The sequence below is a fragment of the Pongo abelii genome, chromosome 15 (genome assembly GCF_028885655.2).
Source record: "Pongo abelii isolate AG06213 chromosome 15, NHGRI_mPonAbe1-v2.0_pri, whole genome shotgun sequence".
Classification (NCBI taxonomy): Eukaryota; Metazoa; Chordata; class Mammalia; order Primates; family Hominidae; genus Pongo; species Pongo abelii.
In genome coordinates this window covers 75,854,742-75,871,860 of record NC_072000.2, presented here as the reverse complement: position 1 = coordinate 75,871,860, position 17,119 = coordinate 75,854,742, and the positions used below count along the sequence as shown (strand labels likewise).

Genomic DNA, 17,119 nt, shown 5'->3' with positions numbered 1-17,119 from the left:
ACAGAAGCAGGGAGACCAGTTCTCAGAGCAAGACCAGGACCAGGACTGGGCAGTGAGGGTGGGAACAGTTGAGCTCTGGGCATATTGTGAAGACAAAATGAACAAGTGTTGCTGACAGACCAGATCTCAGGGGCAGGAGGGAGAAGATGGGAATAAAGTGTGGCTTTAACGGTTTCTGGCCTGAGAAAATGCAGTAATGGAGTTGTCATAAAGTGAACATTAATTTGAACATAAAAAACAAGTGGTAATGGTTTTTTTGAACACTTGACTTGAAACTTTCAGTCAAAGGCTAAGGAAACAGACCCAAGGGACACAACTTATTCAAATGGGTTAGCTGGAGAAGAACAGAATCTTATGACCACAGAACTCAAGTAGAACATTTCGGGTCAAGGGAGTAAAGCAGAAAGAACAGAGGTGGGAAAGGTAAGAGTTGGTGTGGTTCACAGATCAGAGCAGAATTTAGGACAGATACTCAGGTAGGAGACAGGGGCTGGGATCAGATGTGGAGAGCCTGCAAGACATGCTGAGAAGGGAAGCTCGTGGAAACCAGTGACAGGATCTGACTGAGAAAGAAAGAATCATAGGAAACTTTAACCTCTGGCATGAAGGATGGGATGAACAAGTGATAAGGAAATGAATTTAGGTGGATAAAAAAACAACACAGAAAAGGAAGAATATGATGGGTATTTAAATCAGTGGCCTTGGGAAGGAAAAAAGAAGAGAATGGGAAAGACAAAAATACTTGGAAGTAAGATAACAGAGTATCACTAAAAACTGATAGGAACGGCCAGGTGTGGTGGCTCACGCCTGTTATCCCAGCACTTTGGGAGGCCGAGGCAGGTGGATCACCTGAGGTCGGGAGTTCGAGACCAGCCAGACCAACATGGAGAAACCTCGTCTCTACTAAAAATACAAAATTAGCTGGGCGTGGTGGCACATGCCTGTAATCTCAGCTACTCGGGAGGCTGAGGTAGGAGAATCACTTGAACCCGGGAGGCAGAGGTTGCAGTAAGCCGAGATCGCGCCATTGCACTCCAGCCTGGGTAATGAGCGAAACTCTGTCTCAAAAACAAACAAACAAACAAACAAACAAAACTGGTAGGATCTGGGAAGCTAGAGAGGAGCAACTACCTGCATACTTCTCCAAAACACAGAACATGATGTTCTTCGTGCCTTTGTGCTCAACAAAAGAATTTACACCACTTAATGATTAGCTTTGCCATGGAGAAAAAGCATATGAGAGTATGTTAGTTCATTTCTCTCTGGCCAGTGTAAACAACCCATTAGATATTTAAGTCTTGTCTTTAAAAGTCCTATATTTAATTTCCCCGGAGTTCAGGCTTAGGAACAATTACTAAGTGATGCCATCCCCGGAAACTTGCTTTGCATTCATTGGGGGAAATGAAGCCAAATGCCCTATTTAAACTAGTTTCAAAACCACTATTTTCCAGATGACTCAAGGTTATTAAGTATTAATGCATAACAAAAATCCTAAAGTGAATTAGCAACTGAGAGGCAATAAATTGATAAGTGGCCCAATTATACAAGTTTACAAAGAAAAAGGAGAACCTCATAGTCCCAAACTTGTTCATAGGTGTTTTAAAAAAAAATGCTGTGTGGGTTCTTTTTATTTTTCCGTGTCTTTTTTTTAGCCCAAACTTCATTTTAAAATAAAAACTCATACGCTGTGTATATTTAGATTCCTAAAGAGCTCTAACAGCCTGTTTCACTTACAATTAGCCCCTGGTTCAAAGAACGTACCTTCTAGGTCTCAGACAACGGGTCCCAAAGATAGTGGTCTTCCTCCACTCTGATAGTGGAAGAAGTCAACAATCTCTTTCCCTCCTTCTTCTTGGGCGAAGACATGAGCCCAGCAAGAGCTTGGAAGAGTGAATTAAGTCTTCGGTGGCCTTCTCTTATACCTAATACCCTGGCTCCTCAAGTTGGCTTGGTGCTTTCCAGTAGCCCTAAGCAGGATACACAATATCCCACTGGGGATCTCAGGGCTCCAATTTCCTTGGGCCACACTTAATGGACATATCTTTCTCTGAATCAAAACTCCTCATTCATAGATTGCATCTATTCAGAGTCCGAAGAAAAGAAGGGATCCAGATCTAACCATCTTGTCCACCTCGATCTCCACCAGAATAAATGAAAGGGGACTTTGCTTATTCCAAAGACAGCTGTAACCATGTGCTATTAAATTTAATTGCTTTGCTACTGCTACTATTTGCTTTTTTCCCCACTTCAGTTAAACCTCAAACCTCTTTCATTTGCAACTTACCTCACTAGTTCTAAAAATTATTCGGTAGTTGTACGGAGATCCATTTTCTTTCATTTCATCTGGTTTCTCCCTTCGAATGCTCACAGCCACTGGACCAAGATTCTCATCAGCCCCAAAATAGTTCCAGTGTTCTTAGGTAAAATAAGACAAAACAAAGTTAGAAAATCTATCTAACACTTTGAAAATGTTACATTCTGCTCAGTATTTAAGGTTGTCACTCAGAAATTTTATCAATAAAATGTAAACATCTAACAAATATTAATATTCTTCAGTTAGTTATAAAAACAAAGATTTGGCTACACAGGTTTAGTTCCAGAGAAGATAACACTGAACACGGGTGGCCTGTTGAGCTTTTTACTACTCTACAGATTACTACTCTACTATTTCTCAAAATAAATTTGTATTTTCTCCCTATCTCCCACCATTTAAATAGGCTACATTTGTGCATGCTTCCTTGCCTAAGAGAAGACTTGTGTCAGGGCTTTTTAGTTTTTGTTTTTCAAAAACATTCTAAACATATTGAGAACAGAGTTTGAAGAAAGGGGGATTCCACCAAATTAAAAAAGACGTCCCTGGATTGGAGAGAGAGATGTGTGCTGCGAGTCACTGCGCAGCACTCTGCTCCCAGGTAGCCTGTGTATGGTGGAGTAGGAGCTCAGAGGAAAGAGCTTCACAGTCCCCAGGGAGGCAGGACCCAGGGCTCTGGGCCATAGCACAGTATCCCACAGTGCAGGGCCAATGTAACTTGTGTGGCCAGGTGACTGATGAGCCTAGGGCCTCTCTTCAATGTTCTGGCCTTTTGCCTAAGGCCCCAAACCTTAGCACAAGCCTCCAAAGAACTGGCGCTGAATTTACCTTTCTCTTGACAAAAAGAAAGATGGGGATCAAAATTAAGTTAATTTATAGAAAATGTTGAAAAGTGATATTTACTGTGCATATACATCTTTTAAAAATTTAAACTGTTGATACATACATGAGATGTTCACAGATGAGGAAGTCCACAAAACATGAAAATATATGAAAAACTAGAACAGATAATTTGTTTTTCAAACTTCCAAAATGCTTACTTTACATTATTGTATTTCATTTATACATTATTGTATTTCATTTATATCTGACACGGCTAAATGACTGGATTGTGACATAATATCTCATTATCACACAAAATGCATACACATTTGAAAATACATGTTATTTCCATACAAAATATAAGTATTTGAAAATCCATGAGAATAATAAGAAAAAATAGCATAAATATCGAATCATGTAGTTTAAAATTTAAGTAATGCATATGAAAATACTTTGCAGGTACTAAAGCACAATTACAAAAGCTACAATCATAAATGTTGAGGGCTCTCTAAGAATATTATCATAAGCCATGGAAATTCAAAAGAAGAAAAACACAATGGGAATACAAGCAACAAACATATATATAAGAAATAACTCACTAAATGTCACAAAATTCATGTACAGACACTTATGCACATGAGAATCACACTCAGATTATTTACTCTTACTTTGCACACAATTCTAATAAGCTTGGTTGTCTGGTCTTCAAGCTCACAGCTTTATTTCAGAGGTGTGATAATTCCAGGTGTTGACAAAGTCCAGGGTGTAGGGCTGATACAGACTTGCATGCAGACAGCAATATGATAGAACAACTGACAACAAGGAAGAAAACAGAAAAGGGAGGAGACAGAAATAGTATAAAAAAGCAGACAAGAACTTAAAGAGAAACAAGACAGCAGTCTGGGGCCATTTACTGAAGGAGCAAAGAGCTTAACATGCTTTGATAACCTCAGAGGATATTGTACCGCTGCAGCACAGATCAACAGTGGATGCATCAGAGTGTGAGTCACATTCATTACCTGGTCCTTGTACTTCCATGGACTCTAAAAAAAACCAACTTCTAGGAACTCCTCAAGTACACCCCACATATCTCACAATGGGCAGGTGGCATGGCAGTTCTCTGCTGCTGGAGAAATCCCCAGATATAGGGCCACTATAAATTCATCATCAATAACCTCAATTCATCCTCATCCTCAAGCTTTCCCTGGTCAACAACTCTCTCCGTTTCTCCAGGGCAGATGTGGCAATCATGCTCTATTTTCCGGTAACCACCCCTTATCTACCTTCTCCTCAATCTTGGCAAATGACAATGTGTCTACATCACAAAGGAAATAAAGAAGCCATTTCAGATGCAAACCTAATCACCATCCACACAAATTCATCAGCATCCAGACTCTAGCTTCTTTTTCTGTATGATCCAAAGCCCCACCCCCACTTCCCATTTGCCCATTCCTCCTTCCTAGGGACTCAGGTGCCTTGATGACCCTCTTTTTTTATCTTCAACTTCTCCCTCTAGACTTGCTAATTCCCATCATTCTTTAATTACCTTTAAACTCACATTTATTCTTAACTCCTTACCACCTGTCAGAACAAAAGAATTATCTCCTCTTTCCTTTCTTCCACTGGAAACTTCTTGAAATAGCTGTCCAATTCCTCACTTCAGAATTATCATCTGACTTCCACTGCATGGGTCACCAATGACTTTCTTAAAGTTAAAACAAATGGTACTTTTGGTCCTTACCTGGCTCAAACTCTCCATAACATCTAGCACAGATGATCACTTCATGTTTTCTAGAAACACTCTTATTTCCTTGTTCCTATGACATCACCCGCTTCTGATTTTCCTTCTACTGCTCTGGCTGTTCTAGCTCAGTTTTCCTCCCTCTTCCCATCTGAATAATCCACCTACTTTCAGAACTTCAACTGCCACCTCAATGTTGATGACTCTCAGAGGTCTACATGTCCTCTCCAGACATCTCTAAGCCTGAGATCTTTTTTTTGTTTTTGTTGTTGTTTATGTGTTTGTTTTGAGACAGAGTCTCACTCTGTCACCTACACTGGAGTGCAGTGGTGTGATCTTGGCTCACTGCAACCTCCGCCTCCTGGGTTCAAGCGAGTCTCTTGCCTCAGCCTCCGGAGTAGCTGGGATTACAGGTGTGCCCCATCATGCCCGGCTAATTTTTTATATTTTTTGTAGAGATGGGGTGTCACCATGTTGGTCAGGCTGGTCTCGAACTCCTGACCTCAAGTGATCTGCCCGCCTTGGCCTCCTAAAGTGCTGGGATTACAGGCCTGAGCCACTGTGCCGGGCCAAAGCCTGAGATCTTTACATTTACCTAATGGAACCATTTGTCCCATGCACATCTGCAAAAGTGAACCTATCACCTTCCCACAGAAACCTATATAGCTCCCCGTCCAGTCCCTATTTCAGCAACTGCTACCACATTCACCCAGTTGCTCATGCCAGGCCCACCGACATGCTCTGTGAATTCCACCTTCTGGACATCTCTCAAATCCATCTTTTCTCATCCCACTGCCATTGATTTATCCTATCATCACTTGCCTGGAGTGTTTGTAGTAGTCTTCTAACTGGTTTGTTTTTATCCAACTTATTCACACTGCCAGATGATCCTTCTAAAATGCAAATCTGCCCAACTACTACGAAACTTAAAACACTTAGGTTCTTGTACCTTTTTCATGGTTTCCCAAAGGTTCTCGTAACCTGTCACTGTCAATCACTCCAGCCTCAGCTCAGACCTTTCACCCTCTCAAATTTGGAGAACCAATGATACTAAACTTCTCTTTCAGGTGCTCAAACTCACAGTCTTTTATCATCTGAAAAAATCTGCCGAGAACATTCTTTCCATAACCCCTCTTTATTTGGCTAGGTCCTCTAATTTTTAGGTCTCATCTGAAGTATGACATAGACATCTTTGAAAAGAGGGACTGAATACTGGAAGAAAATGAAAGTGTTTACTTTGGATATTGATACTAATAACTTTAAAGTGTTATGAATTCATAACAACACAAATTATTAAAACCAAATATTTAATATATCTCAAGAACAAAAATAGAAACATTACAAAAATGTAAATAAAATATAAATTTATAAACTAAAAATATTAAACATAATCATTTAGTATTACTGGTAGATAAAATACAAATTGTGTTAATAAGGTTACTTTATTAATAATAAAAACTGTAAAATTAATGATAATTCAAACTTTTTGTGTGTCATCATCAAAACCTGACTACATTTTTTTGTAACTTTTCCCAGCTGCTAATGAAGTATATTTCTGAATTTGGGGAATGGTGATGGGATAATTATAAACTAAATTCCAACACTTTCTTCATACTCTAGCTTCAAACATACCCATCTCTGGTTAGATAACGCTAGGAAGATATTTTTGAACTTGTGTCAAGTTTTTTCATTAAAAAAGAGCTCTCGCTATTTTCCAAATAGCTTTTCCAGCCAGTCTTCATCAGTATCAGTTCTATTGGTATGGATGGAGACTCCAGTCCAATCCCCCACGCTAAATTCACCACTATCATCACCAGACTCTACTTTTTCAAAAGTCTTTGAACTTGAAAAAAAATTATTTTTACAGTAAAACGTTTGTTTTTGTCCCGTCATTTCTTTTTCTTAAGGATTACAGAAGTATAGAAAAAACTCTTTCCATATGAACATAAGTTTATTCTATTCGAAATCCTAATGTACTATTTAAATTTAACCCTCTGGTACAGAAGCGTTTCATTCAGCAGATCACTATGCATCACAATTTTCAGTTTTTTTTTTTTTTAGGAGACAGAGTCTTGCTCTGTGGCCCAGACTGGAGTGCCGTGGCATGATCTTGGCCCACTGCAACCTCCGCCTCCTGGGTTAAAGGAGTTCAATTGTTCAAGCAATTCTCCTGCCTCAGCCTCCCGAGTAGCTGGGACTACAGGCATGTGCCACCACGCCTAGCTAATTTTTTAATTTTTTTTAGTAGAGGTTTCACCACATTCGCCAGGCTGGTCTCAAACTCCTGACCTCAGGTGATCTTCCCACCTCAGCCTCCCAAAGTGCTAGGATAACAGGCATGAGCCACAACATATGCCTACAATTTTGAGTTCTAAGCTAGAAGATACTGGACTGCAGTCTCTTCCTTCCTTCAGGCCCCTAGTCCCTGGGCAGTGTGTCTACACTTGCTCTGTGACGTAACATTTTAAATTTGTTTTTCTATCAGCCATCGACTTCCATTGTTCACTAGTGAAGATATCCATAATTACAAAGTGTTCTTCTAGCCAGATCCACAATTGTCTTTCTCTTTCTTCTGAAGTGAAAAGTTTAGCAGGGAAGGGGCGTAAGGACAGCGGAGTTACAGATGAAGTGCGTTAAAGAAAGGCAAGGAAGACTTCCATGAGGAAATTCAGAATGAGGAAAGTCAGGGGAAGGGAAGAGGAATTGGAGACTCAAGTAGAGTGGATAAAGCTTCTGATGGATGAACTGAAATACAGGTATTAAACCACCAGAAATTAGAATATTTTAGAGCCAGCATACCAAAAACCAATACAGCAATCACCATATTAGAATGATACAATGCAGCAAAGCAAAGCATTTTGCCAAGTACTCTAATAATCACATCAACCAAAAAAAAAAAAAAAAGGTACTTCCTTCTTTTTTATACATGTGGCAACTTTGATTTAAAGAAGATAAGTCACTTAGCCAGAAGTAGTATATAGCAGTACCAGATTTAAACATATTAACTGCTGATTTCAAAGCTCATTTACTTAGCCATTACACCCAATATTATGTTCCCATAAGTTTCTAAAATTTTATTATGAATAAAAAAACATTAAATAAAACTTGGTTCCTAAAGGAATAAACTATTTATCTAGTCAGATGAGACATAATGCTTTATTTCTTGATGTGCTGTTTAGCTAAGGTTTTGTTGAAAGGGGGAGAGATTAACATTATATCCATATACGGTTGACTTCCTTCCACCTACTCCATTCCTCACATTTAAATGTTTAGTCTGAAGTTTTCTTATTAGTTCTGGTTCTTGAGTTTTAACCAGGATGGTACAAAGAGTAACAATAAATAATTATGCCATCATTAAAATATTCCAGGTAAATACGTTTATTTTTGGTTGATACTTTCACAATAATGATTATAATAAAAATTTCACATTCTTAGTGAGGGGAAACAACGAATAGTTCAAAGCTCAAAGTAATTTGATCAGGTACAGTCCAATCACCTGATTATAAGGTATATATAAGCATGTGTGTACGAGGCAAAGAAAGTTAAGCTTGGTGTTTTACTTGTGAAGGGGAAAGGAAACTACGATTACAAGAGTTACAGGGCTTTAACTATCAATTTTTTGTCACTTGCACTGGTTATCATGGTATCTGCAGGCTATGTATTAATATTTCAGTTGCATACTTCCCTGAGGACATCTATAGCATAATCTGAACTGAATGTAATTATGAACAGTAAAAATATAGTTTTACAAGTAATCTGTAAAGTTATAATTTATTGCTTAAAACACCTGTTTACAATAGTTAATTTAAATTGTTTAATAGAAAAAATAGACATCATAAACATGAATCAAAGAAACACAAAGCAAATAAAACTTAGCTACTATCTCATGCCTAACCCAATATAAAAAACAATGTTTCTGAAATAAAAAACCAGCCCTTGATAGAGATGTAATATATTCATACATTGCTGGTGGCACTGTGGATTGGTATCAACTGCTTCTGAAAGCAACACGGCAAGATATGTTAAAGTCACAAAAATGTTCACATCCAAATCTTAGAATTACCCTCATTGATCACACAGAAAGAAAAATAAAATCTTTTCCATTTTTCCCAAGAAAAAAACACCATAAGTCAATGTATAATGGGGATGCTAAATATACAAGTAATAAGCAGACAGACTTGGGCTTCATCATATATCAGCAGGTCAAAGAACGGAACAGTGACAACTTCAATAGCTTAAATTAAAATTATTTCACCATTTTTAACATTTAAACTATTTTTTTTAAATAGTCTACTTGGTTGGTTACATGTGTGCCACTATCAGTACAGTTAACAACATAAAATTTGACCCTCAATGTTTTCATCAGTTTAATATTTTCATTAGACACACACATGCACACATATGTTTAATGCAGCAGTATTTACAATAGCAAAGACTTGGAACCAACCCAAATGCCCATCACTGATAGACTGGATAAAGAAAATATGGCACATATAAACCATGGAACACTATGTAGTCATAAAAAAGAGTGAGTCACGTCCTTTGCAGAGACATGGATAAAGCTGGAAGCCATCATTCTCAGTAAACTAACACAGTAACAGAAAGCCGAAAATCGCACGTTCTCACTCATAAGTGGGAGTTGAACAATGAGAACATGGACACAGGGAGGGGAACATCACACACGGGGGCCTGTCAGGGGGTGGGGTCAAGGGGAGGATTAGGACAAATACCTAATGCATATGGGGCTTAAAACCTAGATGACAGGTTGATAGGTGCAGCAAACCACCATGGCACATGTATACCTATGTAACAAACCTGCACGTTCTGCACATGTATCCCAGAACATAACATTAAATTAAATTAAATTAAATTAAAATAACAACTAGGAAAACCACTCACTGTTCAAATTTTTCAGGTTTTGTTTTTGTCCAACTTCTTACATCTTAATCTGACTAATGACTAAGAAAGAGAGGACAGAGCTAAAGGATTGGAGAATTCAATGTTAAAAATAAAGAAATTTATTATCTTGTTAAAAGGAAACACAGGTCTGCCAAAGTGGACATAATAAGAGGCCAACTGTTTAAAGAATGGCTCTCCTTCTGGGAAGTGCACCACTCAGATTCTCAGTTTCTGGTCCTCAAAGGGCTCATCTTAATTTTAAGGGTGGAAGTTCCATGAGAACTAAACAGCCTAGGACTTCGCACCATAATCGAAAGCAGGTCAGAGTAATGGATGGGGACATTTAAACAGGACTGGCCACATGCCAGAATTCTGTCCCAAAGCATGGCACTAAACTTATAATTACTGTTGCCTAAGAGTAATTGCTCACATTTACAAAGTGCATAGTACGCTGACGTTCCATTTCTTCTTCCCATAGGTAACACTTAAACAGTGGGGTGATCTATTTGCCAAGATTACATGGAATTTGGAGGTTTTAAACAGTATCTAAAGTAGCACCTAATAGGCCTCTAACTTTTCAGTAAAAGGCAAACTTTAGTATGAAGTTATGTTGATATTAATAAATTGCATCTAAATGATTAAAGAAAAAAATACAAAGAAAACCCTATCTAAAACAAAAGGACATACATTCCAACTTTTCTGTACATAAAAAAATTATTTTTAAATAAAGGGAGGACAAAGATTAGCAGAATCATGAGAGTTTTTTTATTGCTTGCTATAAGTCAATGACAAATGGCCAATAGTTATATTTTTAAAAATTGAAACTCACTAGTGATCAAAGAAACAAAATGTCTTTTGTTGGTCTTTAATAAACGTTCAAAAATATAAACTGTAAATATTCAAAGTAGTTAAGAGAATGTTAAACTACAAGTCTTAAACATACCAGTGGATCTTTCTGGTCTAAGCTTTCTTAAGAGCAATTTGGCAATAAAAATCAAGGCTCCTGTAAAGCTCACATTTCATTTACAGGGCTCCACCTTATGGAAATAATTAGATATGTGGAAAAAACTTATATAACAAGGCTGCGGCTAGGAACAGAAATTAGAGGGTCTATAAACTTGACTGAAAAAAAATGCATCTTTATTTTTACTAACTTCTAACTGAAATTTAGTGTTTTCATCAATTATAAATGCAGACAACAAACAATATTAGTTGTACATGTGACTTTGACACCAATAGAAATCACAGTTTAATATTACATTAAAGTTGTTGCAGACGTATCAGAATATTAACTACACTCACCCCTACTTTGAAATGATGGTAATTAACAGAGCTGCTGCCAGGTCTTTTTTTCATGAAATAAGAAAGAAACACATCCATTACTGTGTCTCAAAATTTTAAAACTTTTGCAACTGTGCTTCAACATGCTTGGTTTGCTTTATATTTTTACTCCATGCACTTTAAAACATTATTCTGGTGGGGTGGGGTGGGGGGGCAGGGGAAGTGGCTTACTAATCAAGGTCAAGGTAGGAGGACTGCTTGAGCCTAGGAGTTCAAGACCAGCCTGAACAACATAGTGAGATACCATCACTACAAAGATTTGGCCAGGCACAGTGGCTCACGCCTGTAATCCCAACACTTTGAGAGGCTGAAGTGGATGGATTGCTTGAGGTCAGGAGTTGGAGACCATCCTGGCCAACATGGTGAAACCCCCTCTCTACTAAAAATTCGAAAACTAGCTGGGCATGGTGGCGCACACCTGTAATCCCAGCTACTTGAGAGGCTGAGGCAGGAGAATCACTTGAACCCAGGAGGTGGAGGTGGCAGTGAGCTGAGATCACCCCACTGCACTCCAGCCTGGCAACAGAGCAAGACTCCATCTCAATAAATAAATAAATAAATAAAATATTAGCTGGGCACAGTGGTGCACACCTGTAGTCCCAGTCATTTGGGAGGATGAGGTGTGATGAGCACTTAAACCCAGGAGATCAAGGTGGCAGTGAGCTGTGATTATGCCACTACACTCCAGCCTGGGTGACAGAGCAAGACCCACTCTCAAATAAATAAATAAATAAAAATTTATTCCAAGGAGAGTTCGTAGGCTTCACTAAACTGTTATCGGGATCAACGCGGCAACAACAACAAAAAGTTAAGACCAGCTAATGTAAGCATTATTTATTATAACAAGAATTGGAAAAAACAGCTGAAAAACTTTAAATAAGAGATGGCATGGCCCAATACAGAAGCAGGACAAAAATATAAAACTGTATTTAAGACTCCTTATTTTAAAAAGGAGTATGCATGTATTAAGACTGATGGGGCAGAAATAAAATCAATAGCATTCCCGAAAATTAATTTTCTATAGTTTCTATTTTTTCTATAATGATATACATACATAACTTTTATAATTGGAAGTTTTTTGTTTGTTTTTGTTTTGTTTTGTTTTTTGAGGCAGAGTCTCGCTTTGTCACCCAGGCTGGAATGCAGTGGCGCGATGGCTCACTACAACCTCCAACTCCCAGGTTCAAGCGATTCCTCTGCTTCAGCCTCCTAAGTAGCTGGGATTACAGGCATGCACCACCACGCCCGGCTAACCTCTGTATTTTTAGTAGAGATGAGGTTTCACCACGTTGGTCAGGCTGGTCTCGAACTCCTGACCTCGTGATCTGCCTGCCTCGGCCTCCCAAAGTGCTGGAACTACAGACATGAGCCACTGCTCCTGGCCAGAAGATTTTTTTTTTTTTAAGTATAAAAAATGCATTTGGTTTGCAAATGGTCAATGACTATAAAGAAAATGTTTAAAAGTTGCATATTAAGGCAACTTTTCATTTTTAATGTTAATACCGATTCAAACATTAGCTTAGGAAAAAAAAATTAACATCTAAATGAAAGAAATTACAATGAAACACTTGTATCTAAATGAATTTCCTTATATTTAAAGCACCCTTTATACCTCCTTACCAGGGATATTGCAGCAAGATGTCTTCCTATGGAAAAGGCTTTTGAAGGATTTAGGGGGAAGTCTCTAACAGGTAGCCAGAAATTCAGTTAAGGCAGAAGTCACTACTGCTAACAAGGACAGGGACCATGCAGTGTCCCAAACACTCAGCAAAATCTACCTATTTGTTGACTAAATGTTCACATGAGTCCTAGAGATGGCTTCTGCTCATGCTTCTCTCAGACTTGACTTGAATGCAAATAGGAAGATGTCTCCTCTCACTGCCTTGATGCTCAGATTAATGGGCTCACCATACAGAGGAGGGAGCTTCATTAGAAGACTAGAAAAGGAATTGATGCAACAAAGCAAATTTTTTTTGAGCACCTAATTTCAGGGCTCAGAATGAGGGTCTCACTGTTTGAAGATACAATGAGGTATACATTTGGGAAAGAGGTGGCAAGCTTGATTATGTGTGTCATCAACTTGTACTGAAATAACAGATCTAAAAGGCCCTTTGTTTCGAGAATGCCAAAGAAAGAGCACAGAAACTCACTGGAATATGGAAATCAGCAAGCAAGGTAGTTGCTTTGATCTTTTTATGTGGATGGTGTTGGGGCACAGATAACAATACCCCAAAGTATGGTGCTTTTGCATGCTGGGCACTTTTTAATTAAAGAAACTGAAAAGCCTTAGAAGCTGTCTCAGAACCAAGGACCTTCTAAATCTTCTCTAGTTTCTCCCCTGAAAGCAAAGGGAGGGACTCTGGAATTTCCTTATCTGACTGAGGAAACTTCTTACCAAAAGAAGTGAAACTGTCTTAAAACTCCCTCCCTAGGAATCACATCAGATAACCAGGAAAGATTAACCACTTGAAATCACAGGCCAATTTTCTGTGGTGATGGTATCTCACTATGTTGCTCAGGCTGGTCTTGAATTCCTAGGCTCAAGCAGTCCTCCCACCTTGCCTCCAAAAGCATTGGTATTAGTAAGCCACTGCCCCCTGGCCAGAATAATGTTTTAAAGTGCATGGAATAAAAATACAAAGCAGAACACGAAGCATATTGAAATACAGTTGCAAAAATGTTAAAAGAGAAAACACTAATAGTCACCACACCATGCAGGCTTTTCATCTATTATGCTGAGGGCAGTCCCTGGAAATTACCTGGGCGAGTTTATCTGCAAATTAAAACCACCATTGTTCATAGTGAAGTTCTGCCCCTTACCTTCCTGTCACCTCCCCCTGGAACTCAGAGGAGCTTTGTTCCAGGACATTATCTATTCTTTGGGCTCATTCATTCCCCCTGAAAATCATTTACTACCCTCACAATTGCCTACATCCCCCAATTCCCTCTACACTATGAAGGGGGTGCTATTTAAGCTTCAATCATCTGGCCAATCTTTTGGTGTCACATCTTCTATGGTTCCTGTGTTTATGCATGTATATGACTGTATATGAAGATTTTTATTTGTTTTTAATTTTTTTTTCTGCCTGAAAAAAATAAAGTTTTAACTTTTTATCTGGACTCCTTTTAGACTTAGAGAAAAGTTACAAAAATAGTACAGGTTATTTCCATATTGCTCACCCAGACTCCCCCATTGCTAACATCTTATATAACGACATACAGTACAATAATCATTGTCAAAACCAGGAAATTGAACCTGCTTGGCTGGGACTGGTTGGGAGTGGGAGAGACTCCCCAGTGCAGGGTAAGTGAGAGATCCCCCATGAGCCACATTTCCATTGTGGACTCACTACTGTGATCCTAGCTATGGAAGAGCCCCATGACCCTTGCAGGCCCTGAAACAAATATAAGGAGATGCCTGGAAACCGTGCCAGGGCACTGCTCAGGACGAAGCCCACAATTGGTCCAACATATCTTCCTGAGTCCTATGCAGCTACAGCATGCATAATGACACCATTTTGACAGCCTAGTCCCAAAGAGACTGCACCCTGCCCTAGGGATCAACAGCACTTGCATCTCCACATTCCTGGAACCCCACCGACATCCCCTATTTGCAGCCACTGCCACAACAAACTGCTACCACCAGGGCTGAAGCATGGGCTACCTGGCAGCAACCCCCCTTCCTCCAGCAGAGGAAGATCACCCATTTTCACATGCCCAGACAGACTTCACGGCCTGCAGGTGCCTTTGTTGTGGGCTGCCATCACTGGGGCTGAAGCACAAGGGAAGGGCATGTTTTCCACCCGTCTGCATGTGGCTGCTGCTACTGAAAGCAATCCCGCCATCCCCAGGAGCACAGCCACAGAGCAGCCACTGCCATCCCCACCTGAGCAATCTTCCAGGGGTCTGGGGATAACTCAGCCCCTGCCCACCATAGCCAGTGTTTCATGTGCCATCAAGGAGGCAGAGGTCAAGCTTTCTCGGCCCACCATAGCCACGGCCAACACCAGTACACACCACTTAGAACTCAGAGGGTCATCCCACCACTGTTACTGCTATCACCCCTATCATGCCTGCTTCCCAGGGCCCAGGACTCTAACAACTGTACAGCCCACTGCCATCATTACTGGTATCCAAGCAAGTTATCTGTAGCCCCAGAATTAACCTGCCAGGACCTGCTGGCACAAATGCTGGTGTTTGCTGTCCTGAGGCCCAGACACACACAGACTCAGTCCAACACTGCTACTACTGGACTTGACGACTGGCCCACCTCCTAGGCACCAGCAAAAGTTGAGCAGAGCCTCCATTAACAACTATACCCTAAGTCACTGAGGAAATCACAGACACCACTTATGCTGTTTACAGACAAAGACATTATACAAAGACTATACTACTACATGCACTCAGAATCAAAGTCAAAATGCCCTACCCAACCAGCACTACAGATACATTTTCAGAAAAAGTCCATCCCCATGAAAGTAAACTCAAAAAACTGCAAGAAGCAACTGTTACATAAGATGTATACATAGCAATGTAAGGACATAGAAACCATGAAAAAACTAATATGACATCTTAAAAGGAATACAATTAAGTCTCCAGCAACAGATCCCAATCAAAAAGAAGTACACAAAATCCTAGAAAAAGAATTCAAAATGTTGATTAAGGAAGCTCAGTGAAATACAACCAAATACTGAAAAACAACACAAATATATCAGAATATGAATGAGAAATTTACCAAAGAGAAATTATAAAAAGAAACAAACAGAAATATTGGAAGTGAGGAATTCGTTGAATGAAATACAAAATACATTTGAAAGCATCAACAATAGACTAGATTAAGCAGAAAAAAAAGAATCTCAGTACTTGAAGACAGATCTTTTGAAATAACAGTCACTCAAAAATTGCAAAAAAAGAATAAAAAAATGCAAAGCCTATGTGACATGAGACATTATAAAGCAATCAAATATTCAAATTTTCAGAGTCCCAGAAGGTGAAAAGAAAATCAAAGGGTTAGAAAATATATTTAATGAAATAGTAAGATAAAAACACTCCAAGTCTAGCAAGAGATTTAGATATCCAGATACAGGAAGCTTACAGATCCCCAAACAGAAACAATAAAAAAGGGTCTTCTCCACGGCACATTTTGGTCAAACCATCAAAAGCTAAAGACAAAAATAGCAAGAGAAAAGTGTATAGTCACTTATAAAGGGACCCCCATCAGACTAACGGTGGATTTCTAAGCAGAAAACTTACAAGCCAGTAGAGAATGGGAAGATATATTAGAAGTGCTGGGGGAAAAAAAAAGAAAAGAAAAAAAAAAAACCTGTCAGCCAAGGCTACTATACTCAGCAGTTATCCTTCATAAATGAAGGAAAAACAGTCTTTCCAAGACAAGCAAAAGCTGAGATAACTCATCTTTTTTTAGTATTAAATTCAGTGCTAAAAAAAAAATGCTTAAGTGAGTCCTAGCCCTGGAAGTGAAAGAATGATAACTACCATCATGAAAACACACAAAAATGTTACCACTCCAGAAAGCCACCAAACTTGGCCAGGTGCAGTGGCTCCCACCTGTAATCCCAGCACTCTGGGAGGCTGAGGCAGAAAGATTGCTTGAACCTAGTAGTTTGAGACCAGCTTGGGCAACACAGTGAGACTTCATCCCTAGAAACAAATTTTTTAAAAAATTAGCTAAGGCCAGGCGCAGTTGCTCAAACCTATATTGTTCTAGCACTGTGGGAGGCCGGAGCAGATGGCTTGAGCTCAGGAGTTCAAGACCAGCCAGGGTAACATGGTGAAACCTCGTCTCTATAAAAAATAGAAAAGTGAGCCAGGCGTGGTGGCATGTGCCCATAGTCCCAACTACTCAGGGGGCTGAGGCAGGAGGATCACTTGAGCCTGGGAGGCAGAGGTTGCAGTTAGCTGAGATCAGGCCTCTACACTCTAGTCTGGCTGAGAGAGCAAAACTTTGTCTCAAAAAAAAAAAAAAAAAATTTATATATATATAT

The 17,119-nt window shown here is 39.3% G+C and overlaps 1 protein-coding gene across 25 annotated transcripts in view; it reads right to left on the bottom strand.

The window, feature by feature from the left end:
- SIPA1L1 (signal induced proliferation associated 1 like 1) overlaps positions 1-17,119 on the bottom strand; it is a 411,542-nt gene that overhangs the window by 123,945 nt on the left and 270,478 nt on the right. For all 25 annotated transcript variants that reach the window (XM_054530289.2, XM_063715614.1, XM_063715628.1 and 22 more), the window contains one exon: positions 2,285-2,415. In XM_054530289.2, coding sequence (XP_054386264.1) covers positions 2,285-2,415 — 131 coding nt within the window. The remainder of the gene's footprint in view (positions 1-2,284; positions 2,416-17,119) is intronic.